At 41.9% G+C, this 12,568-nt stretch overlaps 1 protein-coding gene and 1 long non-coding RNA gene across 6 annotated transcripts in view; one reads left to right on the top strand and one right to left on the bottom strand.

The window, feature by feature from the left end:
* Positions 1-442: 442 nt before the first annotated feature.
* Positions 443-12,568, bottom strand: part of ADAMTS3 (ADAM metallopeptidase with thrombospondin type 1 motif 3) — a 187,276-nt gene continuing 175,150 nt past the window's right edge. For 2 of the 5 annotated variants that reach the window (XM_075929390.1, XM_075929392.1), the window contains 4 exons: positions 11,029-11,236; positions 9,612-9,729; positions 5,892-6,032; positions 2,330-3,220 (listed from right to left, as the gene is read on the bottom strand). In XM_075929390.1, coding sequence (XP_075785505.1) covers positions 2,664-3,220; positions 5,892-6,032; positions 9,612-9,729; positions 11,029-11,236 — 1,024 coding nt within the window. In that variant the 3' untranslated portion in view covers positions 2,330-2,663. Of the gene's footprint in view, positions 3,221-5,891; positions 6,033-9,611; positions 9,730-11,028; positions 11,237-12,568 lie in introns of all 5 variants that reach the window. The other 3 variants (XM_075929394.1, XM_075929393.1, XM_075929391.1) reach the window with 3 other exon arrangements.
* Positions 4,820-10,948, top strand: LOC142829518 (uncharacterized). Its single transcript, XR_012903955.1, has 3 exons — positions 4,820-4,948; positions 6,037-6,180; positions 10,811-10,948. It is a non-coding gene; the product is annotated as an uncharacterized LOC142829518 (long non-coding RNA).

Below are 12,568 nucleotides of genomic sequence, written 5' to 3'. Positions count from 1 at the left end.
ACTAACAGATTTATTGGATCATACGCTTTCATGGGCAAAGACCCACTTTGTCAGATGTATGTCATTTCGCCAGATGCATGTCTGACATGCATCTGATGAAGTGGGTCTTTGCCCACGAAAGCGTATGCTCCAATAAATCTGTTAGTCTATAAGGTGCCACAGGACTTCTTGTTGTTCTTGCAGATTCAGACTAACACGGCTACCCCTCTGATACTTGGCCTCAATATCGGTGCTGCACATAAAATTCAACCTACCCAAGGATGGAAAAGTAAAAATCAGTTGTTTTTAAACCCAGGAAGAGTCACTTGGGAACTTCTTCTGTGCAGTTCCCCAAGCTCTCTTACCACAAGAGCATTTGCAAAAAATAAAACTGCAATTTCTGATAGCTGACCTATCAGAGGAAGTGTAAGCCAAAAACCAAACCACAGTACTGAGTGGCATGTTATGTTAAAGTTTTTATTGCTACGTGCTCCCCAATACAACAAACAGTATCAGTAGTGTACACTTTAATGAAGGAGAAATTAGCTTGGTAGAAAAGAAAGCAAAAAGGTACAAGGAATATCTACATCCATATTGCATATATGTGAAAGATTGGGGGTGGAAGAGAGAGAATTTGAGTTGGGGGGCATTCCAAGGAAGCGAATACATATCCTATTGGTCTGTTTGAGGCTCAGGGATTGTCTGTACGCAATCTACATAACGATAATTTCTTTAGCCCTTCAAAAGCCTTGCATAGAAGTAGCAGCAATTCTTCAGAGGCATCGAATCAATACTTCCGTGGATTAGACTACAAACATCATAATGTAAGACAGACCTTCTTGTGAGGGTTAATTTGCTGATATTCTAGTTTTCATTAAGGTCTCCTGACTTGCATTCTATCATCATCATCTCAACAATCATGCCAAGTTACTATACACATTTCTTCATCCATTTCCAAAATGTGATCCATGGTGTCCTAATATATTTCATAGGGATTTTAGTGCTACAAATGCACTGTTTTATTAAACAGTTTGCTCAGACAGGACAAATCATTGTGTGTGTGCGCGTGTGCGTGCAGAAAAACAAAAATTGCACCTCAAACTTCAGTAAACTATTTAATAACCTAAAGATGCTTGGAATAGAAGAAAACATGGTCATAAGGCTTTTTTAGAAAAATTAAATCAATTCATCTACAGTAGTTTAGTTACTTTAAATTTCTGTTCTATGCATATAACCATAGCATGTACATGTGTCTAATTACATCTCCCAATTTTTTATCTTGGCAAAAATGTCACTGCTATTAGTGTAAATATTTAGTACATAAAATACGATTAAGAGTTCAACTTTAATAAATATCTTTAGTTCTCAATCCTATATACAAGTACTTTACAGCAACACACAGGAGAGAGCATTACTGGATGAACGGAGAGAGATGGTTATTGACATAAATTACTAGCAAATTATTGCAGTCAGATGCATTGTGGTTGTGGAGATTGAGGTGAAACATGCTGAAAAATAAATATCTCTCACCTTTAAAATCAATGATTTAAACAGGGAAAACATCCATTTTAAGTCTTGCTACAGCTACTTCTTGTTAGTGCCTAGTCTAGCTCTGTGATGCGCTTTCAGCTTCAGAAACCAACAGCTCCTCCAGAAAACACAACTCACATTTGTCTTGTGAACAATACAGTACTTATAACATATGCACAATTACTTTTCTCACGAGTCTGTTCCTCTTAGGCAAAAGGAGAATTCAGAGAAGGCACTGCTAGTTCTAGACCTAAGCAATGCCAGCTACGTATAGGCTAGGGGTGTTAAAAAGCCTGTTCAGCAGCATAACAATTTTAATCACAAATGGAAGAAACTGATCACGTGCGCTAGTAAAATCGATGTTAAGTGGTAGGTGACAAGCTGGGTTGGACCAGTAAGATAGCAGTCCCCCCGCACCCCAAAAAGACATCACATTGTTGATATTAAAAACAACCCTTCCTAAGGTCAGTAGCTGTAATGCATATTAAAATGGAGCTCCTCTTTTTTATTAAAATGCTGCTTTGAAAATCAATTCCTGGAATGTCAGGAAGGCAGTACTCAACGGCAGGCACCTATTACATGTCCAGAAATGTAACATAAGTAAACAATTGCTTGACAGCACAACACTCTTAAAAATAATACTGATTTTCTGCAATATACAGTATATATACACAACAGCTGAAATTTGCTCATACAATATTGGTTTATATAGATAAATTAGCAATACAAGTCTTATGGATTCTGTTGTTCCACTGCAAAAATGTTTTGTAGAAGTGTAAACTTTTGGTACCTGTGGTGGTGGTGGTGTCCCCCCCCCCCCACATGTGATTTTTAAAAAAATAAAAACAATTACCTGATGTGCAAAATAGACTCTGGCCACTTTTCTTATACTACAGAACGACCACCACACTTAGCAACTTTCTTTCATTGATGAGAATATTCTTTGGTGCTTTTTCTCCCATGCATTCAAGCTAACCAGATAATGAAGTGCAGGAGGATGGCAGCATCTAGAAAGTGAACCAGCACTTACTGTTTTTTATTTACAACTGTAATGAGCTGATGATCCATAGAGGGTCGTGCTTTTGGAGGGCAGCACGCACCAGGGTGTCCTGAACAAAAGATTTCGGTTACTATCCTCCTCTTCTCATTTGCTTTCATCTCTCTACTGGGGGACGTCTCAAAGCACGTCTCTTTTCAACATGCTTCTCATTTTTCCTTGAGGTTCTCACCGGAGACAGAGCACCTGCAGAAGTGTTGTTAACTGCTGCCAAGGGAACAATGGCTGCCAAAACGGATGCGTTACGGGGATTGAGAACACCAGTCTTAGCAGCTGACTGATAGGGCATCGTGACCAGCCTAGAAGTCTGACTTCCTGCTCGGTAAACTCTCTTCTGGGGTAACTCGGCACCTTTGGACTTGCTCGTTGATGTAGAAACAAGTACATCCACGTCCTCTTCTGTCAGAGGCCTCCTGCCTACAGAACTTCTGCTCTCCTCAGCGACCTCCGCGTGCTGAGGTACTAAAGATGTCGGCATCGGCCAGGCCACTTCCTCTTTGGTTTCAGCAGCTTCAGAAAGGTAAGGAGGCGGGAGAGTGCTGCTGCGCTTGCTACAAGATTCACAGCACAGCTTGTTGTAGCCGGGGATGGAGCAATAGCGAGCCAGCACCTCCATCTGACAGAAGATTGACTTGTCTCCTAGGCAGGGCTCATCTGCAAAACAAGCACAGCGGTGAGTGTAAACCGGGGAACGCACACTGGACGGCGTTTAAGACGTTCAGAGGCCAAAGCCTACATTTGGAGAAGGGATTGATGATGGGGTGCCCAGCCTGAGACGCTGGAATGGGACCTGTTGGACACTCACAAACTGAGGTGCACAAAATGACTGGACACCTTTGAAAGAGCTGGTGCCCTTGCACAGGAAACAGATCTTTCTGCCTGTAGGAAAGCATGAGCTGTGGAGGGGGAAGACCAGAGAGAGTTCATGAAGAATATGCTGGTGCATAATTTGGCAGCTTTTCCATGCTGTGGCAGATGCAGTCCTATGCATTGTCCCAATCAGACCCAAGATAATCCCTTCCAGTTTTGCCCTCAGTCAACAAGACCGAGGCCCAGAACGGACCTTCCCTTGAAGGGAAGGAAATTCGAGATAGTATCTCTGAAAAATTCTTCTCATGGGTGGTTTTTTTTTTTTTTTTTTTAAACATAAGACTCTTAACAATTATTTGAACAACCTTTTGGAGGTCTTGAGTGATACATAACTGATAATCCAAGTGTATGTTTTGTGACAGGCCGGCCTTACATTTCCTAGGATGGAATGTATGTTCTTTTGAGGATGATCTATTGGGAGGGCTCAGATCAGGTGCCAGTTGTCGCTGGAGCATGCATGAGAGCACTTAGCTACAGAACTGGATTATTTAGGCAAAAGTGCAGGAGCTGTAGCCATGCTGGACAAAATCAGCATGACTGATAGAAAGTACACTCACAAGCAGCCAAAACAACAATGAACTCCCATTTCAAACCGAAAATGTGCATGTGCTCTTTACTTTCAGAGTGTGAATCGTTCAACTCGATTCACAGAAAGGTAAAAGAGTGAGGAGCCCTGTGGCACCTTACAGACAAAGATTTACAAGGGCATAAGCTTTTGTGGGTAAAGCTGATGCCTAAATAAATGTTTCTCTAAGGGGTGCATCCACACTGCACTGTTATTTCAAAATAACAGTGCGAGCGTGTACACAGCCATTCCATTATTTTGAAATCACTGACGGCTCATTCTGAAATCTGTAAACCTCAGTCCACGAGGAATAACGCCTATTCTGAAATAGCTATTTCAAAACAAGACGCGTGTAGGCGTTCCACTGCTGCTATTTCAAAATTGGCCCTGGTCAAGGGGCTTTCTAAGTGATTCCTCCCCAGTGCCTCTTGGGGCTCTCAATCGAGATAGCACGTCTACGTAAGGGAAGCCTGCCTCCGACTAACTTTGAGGCTTCCCTGTAGTGCAGACATGCTATTTAGAAATAAGCTATTTCAGAAGAGCTATTCCGAAATAGCTTATTTCGAAATAGCAGTGCAGTGTAGAGGTGCCCTAAGGTGCCATAGGACTCCTCGCTGTTTTTGCAGATACAGACTAACCTCTCAAAGAAAGCTAAACATGTTCTTCAGTGTTTGCAGATCTGTGATTAATCCTGAGGGGCACTAAATGCTGCAGTCTGGCATAATCAACCATGGCATGCTACAAGCAGCTCAGTAATTGTGTTACACTGAGCTGAAATGTGAATATTGATTAACCGCTTAACATTTCTGTCCCATCTCAGGTCAGGAACACAATTTTTCCTTGGCTTATGCCTCTAGCAAGTCTGTGAACATAGGAGACAGAACGCAGGGCAGAATTTGGCCTAGAAATTGGAAATAAACAGTACGCCATATTCGATGAACATGTTGGTAAGTTCTACTGTATTGAATTTATATATATTAGTTCAGAATGTCCTATGTATTGATATGTGGCTTGCATATATAAGTGTGATGTGAAATTTCAGCCTTTCTACCAGGCTGACAACAGCTGGCTTGTAAATTAGCATTGGTTCCACCAACTCTGGAATAGGTCTGCATATTTTACAATAGCTCATTTATTTCCCCTGACTCCAGTACACCCTAATTTACAGCCGTTTGTTTTGTTCCACTGATTCTCCAGCACACCCACTTAAAACAAGAGAGGATTAAAACAGCCCATCATTTATTTTAAAAAAATATAAATTCATGTCATTGACAAATTGTGTCTATTAGCATTTTCATTATTCTGTAGGCCCAATCTGACATCCTTCCTTGACAAAAACTTGCTTGCTTCTAGGCAAACCTACTGCTAAATCTGCAACTCTAGCAGTGAACAGAACCCTGTCTATGAAGCATCATGCCTCTAAGTCTCTTGAGGAGGACTTCCACATAGGAAACTAAAGGACCTTTTTCAGAATTGAAACTAGAACACTAATGTCAAAACTCAAATCTTTGCATGAACACTAGTGTAGCGCACACACATCAATCATAACTTAACAGCCAGTGCTTCTGTGTTCTTTAAAAAGTATGTTTTGGAAAATGTAGCAACTTTTATGTGAAATACCTTAACTTGTGCATTTACTTGCATCTACTTCAGTGCAATTTCAAAGACACCACTGAAAGAAGTTACCAAATGTGTCAAAGTAATAAGCACTTAGTTTGGTTTTACCTGTAGATAACACACTTGATTTGTTCCAATTTTCTGACAGCTGATTTCACTGAAGTAGAGCTTTACAGGCTTGGATTTATCAAATCAATTGTATAGTGCAAAGATTTGATTTTGTACTTATCTACTTCCAGTAAAACAAATACAGTCTTTGAGCTGTGTACTCACGTAGTCCCTTTATTTTATTGTTTAGATTAATTCTGCACCAACTAGATAACCATTTCTTATTCAGTATATAGGTTGTTGTATCCTTCTGCTGGTTTTCACGGTAAAAATTCTCCTTTTCACATTTTATTTGTTTCATGGTCACTAGGGGAGGAATAAGTGAGAAAGCAACTGGCTCTTTAAATAAGGAAGCTTTATAGCTCCATGGAGATATTTTTAGCAGCACCTAACAATTACCAAAGACAACTTTAGGAAGTCTACAGATCAGTGAAAAGGCATCATCAGTGTCATAGTAAGTAATCTATAATATTCTAAGTTTTGTATAGTACTTGCAAACCATGTGCTCACAGGACACTAACTAAACGTAGAAATATACCACAGGGTATTTAAAGATCATGGAAGGAGAGAGTGGATGGCAGATTATGAAATATGGGAAGGGAGATGGCACTGAGATGTGGGAACAGAATGGTAAGTTTTCTATGGTGCATCCAAAATTCTTGTATCATCTGAAACTGCGTGGCAAGAGTTTAACGCTGGTAAAATGTTCCCATTTTAATCATGATGGATTGAGCTGATATTCTGTAAATATCAAACTGGCATAGCGTTTTAGGAAGCTCAAACTCTTGCAAACCATAATTAAATGAACAGCAATTGACTAGAAAATTGAAACAAATTAATTACACAGCAGACTGAGTAAAGAGTTTATATAGCCATCCTATAATAAAATAACCATAGTGCACAGAAACATAGCTATATAGTGATTTGCAAACCGTATTTAGAGCCATAGTGAAAAGCAGAGCTTTATTTGAATATTTGACCCAGAGACATGAGAACTATCTACTGTAACAGTTGAATGAAAATTAATGGAAACTGAGCACATAATCCCATTTTGACCCTTTGAAAGTTTTTGCTCTAGTAATCACGGCCCCACTCTCTGATCCTCATTCTTCTGCTATTGGTTACACTGCTGGTTGTATTTGAAACACAGGGCTAGGAAGTTCAAATTTTCCAGCCGCTGTTCTGCAGCGTAGCTAAAGCTCTGCCGTCCCCTAGTGGTTAAAGCAGGATTCGTTCTGCATTACTTGCAGGGCTAAAGATTCTGTAAACAGACCTTGGGTCATTTCAAACTCAGTATTTGGGCACCTGCAGAGAGAAGCCTGATTTTTCAGAGGTACTGAACCCCTGTACCTGCCTCTGAAGTTAACTGGAGATGAGTGGCCTCAGTTTCTACAAGGAGCAAACTTCGAGAAGCCTAAACATGGCCTTTAGACAGTGCTCAGTTTATGTACATTAGGTACATGATTGAAATGGGAGAAAATTCCAGTTTAAAGCACAGGATCTATTTTGTTGCATGCGACCGTTCAAAAGTTGTGTCCTTATAAAACTGTAGCATCGTCAAACTGTCTAAGCTCGATATGCACAAAATTATTAGCATCTACTTCTACTGCCTCATCGCTCAAAAGGCAACATGCACAAGAGCGCAGAAACAGAGTGGTTAAAGCTAAAATTGAAGCACTGTACCAGGGCCCCATGAACCCTTAAGCTAACAAAGCTGTAGCCTTAGGCCCTCCTCTTGTGTAAGCTCTCCTGGTTAGGCAGGCCTGGGGCTGGTGAGGGAGTGAGCTTGGTCATCCTAGCCCTGCTGGAGGCCAGAGTGCTCCTGCCAGCAGGAAAGACAAAGAAGCTCCTGGTGGTTTAGAAAGTCAGCTGTGCCACTGTCCCCCTCAGCTGATGCTGGCAGGATACTGCCTCCTGGTGCCTAGTGATGAAGGCAGGGCGAAGAGGCAGTATTACCAAAGCAGTAGGGCGTGAAGCTTTCACCGAACCTGCACACACTCTCCAGCCAAAACGACTGTTCCTCTACAAGGAACCAATTCCCACATATTAGGAAAAACCAGAATCCCAGCCTGGCCCCCAATACTTAACTTGTACAGTCCCTTCCAGCGAGGGTAACTTCTGCACTGAGATGCTCAGCCTAGTTCCACAGGCCACCACATCTTGCTTTGTACTTTTAAGTGGTTACAAGAGCACTAGAGTAAGTTTAGCAAAAACTTAAAGCTAAATAAACCTGAAGTTTGTCTTCGTTTTTCTGTCCTAACTCAACATAACATCTTTCCCAAGTCAAAATGTTGGGCAAGCCTGGAAAGAATATGATCCAAGAAGGAAATTAGAACAAACGCCAATTCCTGTTGATAGTTACACCTTTGTAGTCTTAGTGCCTTCAAGCCAGGGTCTGGGCAAACAGACTCCATCCCCTGCCCCGCTAAACACGGAGCCTTTTAAGGAAAAACAAGCGAGATCTGCAGTCTACTTGATCCTTCATTCTACACCAGCATAATAAACAGACAAGAGAGGTGTCACAACAGCAGCCTCAGTTGGGCTGTTCTTTTGAAAGGTCATTAAGGGCCCTTCTAAGATGCTGATTTTCAGTGAAGTCTTTGTTCAGGGAGGCAGAGAACACAACAGGGAATAGGCCTATGCTGTCAACTCTTCCTTGTTCAAAAGGTGAAAAGCTTCAAATTAAGTTTGTTTAATGTTTGTACACCGACTTTGAAGAGCTAATGTGGTACAAAAATGCTAAAAATAATGACCTGGCTAACCAGCTATAGCTGTTCCCTGTTTTCTTACCGAAAGTATAAAACAAAAGTATAAAACAATCGAAACCGTAGCTCGTGTACTGCACACAGAGTTCGTGTCAGGTCAGAGCTACTGAACACACAATCTAGAATATTCCTAGAGGGCAGGGGACCGGATTAGACAACCTCTCAAGGTCATTTCTAGTCCTAGGATTCTAAGTGTGGAAGAGTTTGGTGACAGAATGGCCGAAGGTTAATCACGGGAGATTAACTATACAAATTGGGCATCATCTCACTAATACTTGGGTTCAATATGAAAACAGTAATTCACTGTTCTCAATGAGTACAACAGTGGTAGTCCGCTTTCAGAGCAGGGCAGCCTAAAATACAATGCCACCCACTACCACTTCCTCTATTTCGATAGATTTTACATCCAGTTGGTTTTCTTTTACATAATAAAAGCTGGCATGTGTTGTAGAGTCCATAGCTTGGGAGAAAACACCTGCAGCCGAATGTGGCTTTGTGTGGTGGGCCACATGGAGAGCTGAGAGAAGCACAAAGTTGAAAGGGGAGTAGGATGGGGAATGTTTCAGCCTCACCAATGAGCACATTGCTACTGGGAGAAAGGAGGCCTAAGAGAGAGAGCAGAACATCCATTGCTCGTGACTTGGCCACAGCTAAACCTAGGGGAAATAAGTTATTTGCTTGAAGCACTGAGTGTGGTGGGAGTAGAATGAACTTGTTAATTTTACATAAATATGTAAATACACATATATAATGTCTGACTTCTTTTTTTTTTTTGGCGATATGTAATTTATACTTAGGCCCTCCCCTTTGTAGAATGTCAAAGATCATAATTTTCTTGTTTTTGTGTTAGCAGTAAATTCCAGGATCAAATCTCATACTCTTATTATGATTTCTGTCCCCCTGTCAACAGGAATTGGTCTTGATTTTCATTACCTTGTTGAATCTCAGTCATTCTAGGCTTACCCAACATTTTCTCTTGGGAAAGAAGTTAGGTTGCCTTGGGACAGAAAAATGAAGACTAACTTCAGATTTATTTGGCTTTGACGCTAGGCATCATACCCTGAAAGAGGAACTGTTGCTCCCATTTCCAGTGCCATCATTATTCAGGAAATTTACTTACCATTACAGGGAGCAAGCTTACACACTCTCACAGATTCAGGTTTTTCTCCATCACAGTGGTCACCAGCACGGCACGTGACCTGCCTGGACTCGGTTCCTTCCCCACAGGTCACAGAGCACTGCAGAACAGATACATGAATTTTACTATAGTAGCCATGCCTCCCGAAATGGGCGATATTGTACAAGTATGGTGTTACAGGCTGCATAGCCTGAGCGGGCTGACCTTAGCCGTATGCTGTAAATTCTCTCCTTTGATAGGAGGTTTTGTAGATTGCCTTGGGGGCATAAATTAGGAAGAGTGGGAGGGTTTCTCCTTTCCTGCAATGTTTAATTTTTTGTTGTCATATATTGTAGATTGGGCAAGTGTGACCTGAATATCTAAGCATTAAAGAATGGGACACTGAGTTACCCTAAGCCCAGCAGCGTATGGGGCACAGGCAAACTGCAAGTCAATTTGCTGTAAGGGGGAAACAAAAGACCAAAGAACCTGTACCAGACTTTAATTTCGCACATCTTTCTTCCCTGTGTGTGTCAGGAAGTGGGGGAGGAGACGCAATAGCCCTTGTTTCTCCAAAACATACAGTGCAGGGGGAGTAGCAGTCAGCTGGAGGTTGCTATATGTGTCTATGGTCCTTCTCTGAGCATCTCACAATCAGTAATGAATTTATCCATACAACACCCCTGTACGGTAGGACAGTGTTGGTAGCCCTATTATACAGAGGGGGAGCAGAGAGGCTAAGTGATTTGCCCAAGGTCATAAAGGAAATCTGTGCCAGAACAGGGACTTTAACCCAGAGCTCCTGCATTCCGTAGTGTTGTTCTTACTACTGGAACTCCTCCCCCTGTGTGAGTCTCAAAGCGACTAGCCCACAAACATCTAACTTCTGTCCTTAGAAAATATGGAGAGAACATTAGCACTGCGACACAAGTGCAGAAAGTCACAGATCGAGATTATTGCTTCATCCCTTAGCTAAGCAGCTCAGGTGTTCCTTTATAAAGCACCGAAACAAACCAAATACTCTGCAAAAACACCTCAAAGCTTTGCTACAGATAACACTTTAAAAAACAACACCACTTCTGCTAACTGAGAAGCAGCGCTAAGGAGCTGCTGAACTTTTTCCCATGAAACTTCATGTGTAACTTTTCAGAATTTGACACAGTAATTGTTTTCTTGTCGGTTAGCATGCTTTTTCCTTCCAGGGTTACAGAGACCTCAAGGCCCAGGGTTTCCAGGTCACTGTCTATCGGCGGTTAATTTAAGACCTAAATTGACTAAAGTTGCAGCAGGAGGCCCTTAATCCAAAGGCAGTGTTGAGGCTACGGGCAGGTGGCGCTGGCAAAGGTAAAGCTGTTACGGCTAAGAAAAGGTCTGCCAACTCCAAAGATACATGGTCCAGTGTAGAATACTGCTTGCCCACCTCAGCCCAGGGCCCGGCTTTCCACGGTGCAGGGCATGGTGTTCTGTTACACGGCCTGCGGCTCTCAGGGCGGTCCCCGCTACAGTACTTGATATGAGTCGAGCGGTTTGTGCCATCGTGAAGAGGTTGAATGCAGCGCACAGTACGGATCTGGTACCCAGAGCTCCCGCAGGTTTTTGTGCAGTATTCCCATTCATCGGCTATCCAACTGGGTGGATTAAAAATGAAAATGCCATCACACATTTAATCTATTTATCTACCACCCTCTAAACAACAGCTAGTTGGTTACTGTAAATTCTACTCTGCTTGACTTACACTTTGACTCCAGGGCATGCTTTGTAATACTAAGCATCCCTTACAGAAAAATCCAATTGAGTGTAATAGAGAATGAGACTCTTTATAGAGCATTGTTAAAACTAACCTTTACAATTCTATTGCAGGAGCACAATTCTCTTCCACATACAGCAGCTTTCTACTGGGCATTTCATTTTAGATTGGTTTCACTCCTGTTAAATTCGATGGGATTTTTCCATCGGGTTACACACTCCCATTATTGTACTTTGAGCTACAGAGAAATGAGTGCTGTGGAGATTAATTTCATTTTTTCCAAGTGCTCATGAAAGAAATAAAACTGGCAGCCATGGCGATTGCATGCGTCTGTCTGTACACAGAGGATGCAATCCATCCACTGAGGGTCACCCAGACCAAAACAATTTAAATCCCATTTTAGCCCCAGGCAGTCTTGACCCTCTTCACTGGCAGGGCAGGAGGGGAAAGCAGGAATTTCATCAAAAATAAAGAAGCTTCCCAAAGCTTTTCCATTAATATGTCTTAATCTTGACCCCCCCCAGGCAGCACCTCTCAGCGGAAGACATTTTCAATTCTGTTCCTATTCATCCTTTAGCCTCTGTCTTAACAGGCATGCCCCGTTAATGCCAGCTCTCCATTAAGAACTGAAATGACACAATCATCAAGTTCTTTTCAAACAGGCAGCAGAACTGCCATGAGATGGGAACACGCTGTACCATCAGCATTGAGCCAGGCTGGGTGTGGCTTTTAACTACCATTTTCTCCAACCCACAGAATCTCAACTGTAGGACTGGAAGGGACCTTGATGGGTCCAGTCCTCTGCACTAGGCAGAACAAGTATTATCTTCTAGCTCATCCCAAAAGATGTCTGTCCAACCTGTTCTAAAACCTCCATGATGAAAATTCCACAACCTCCCTAGGTAACGTGTCTCAGTGCTTACCTACCCTGACAGGAAATTTTCCTAATGGTTTACTTGCTGCAATTGAAGACCAATAACTTCTTGTTCTGACCTCAGGGGTTACAGAGAACCATTTATCACTCTTCTCTTTATAAGTCTAAGTCTCCCCTACCCTGCAATTCTTCTCTTCTCCAGACTAAAGCCATTTTTTAAATATCTTTCCTCATCAGTCTATTTTCTAGACCTTAATTTTTTTGGGGGGGAATCTCCTCTGGACTTTGTCCAATTTGTTTTCAACTTTCCCAAAGTGTAGTCCATAAAAATGGCCACAC

This window comes from Pelodiscus sinensis, chromosome 5, assembly GCF_049634645.1.
Source record: "Pelodiscus sinensis isolate JC-2024 chromosome 5, ASM4963464v1, whole genome shotgun sequence".
NCBI classification, from domain to species: Eukaryota; Metazoa; Chordata; order Testudines; family Trionychidae; genus Pelodiscus; species Pelodiscus sinensis.
Note: the sequence above shows the minus strand (reverse complement) of the source record. Positions and strands in the feature narration are given on the sequence as shown.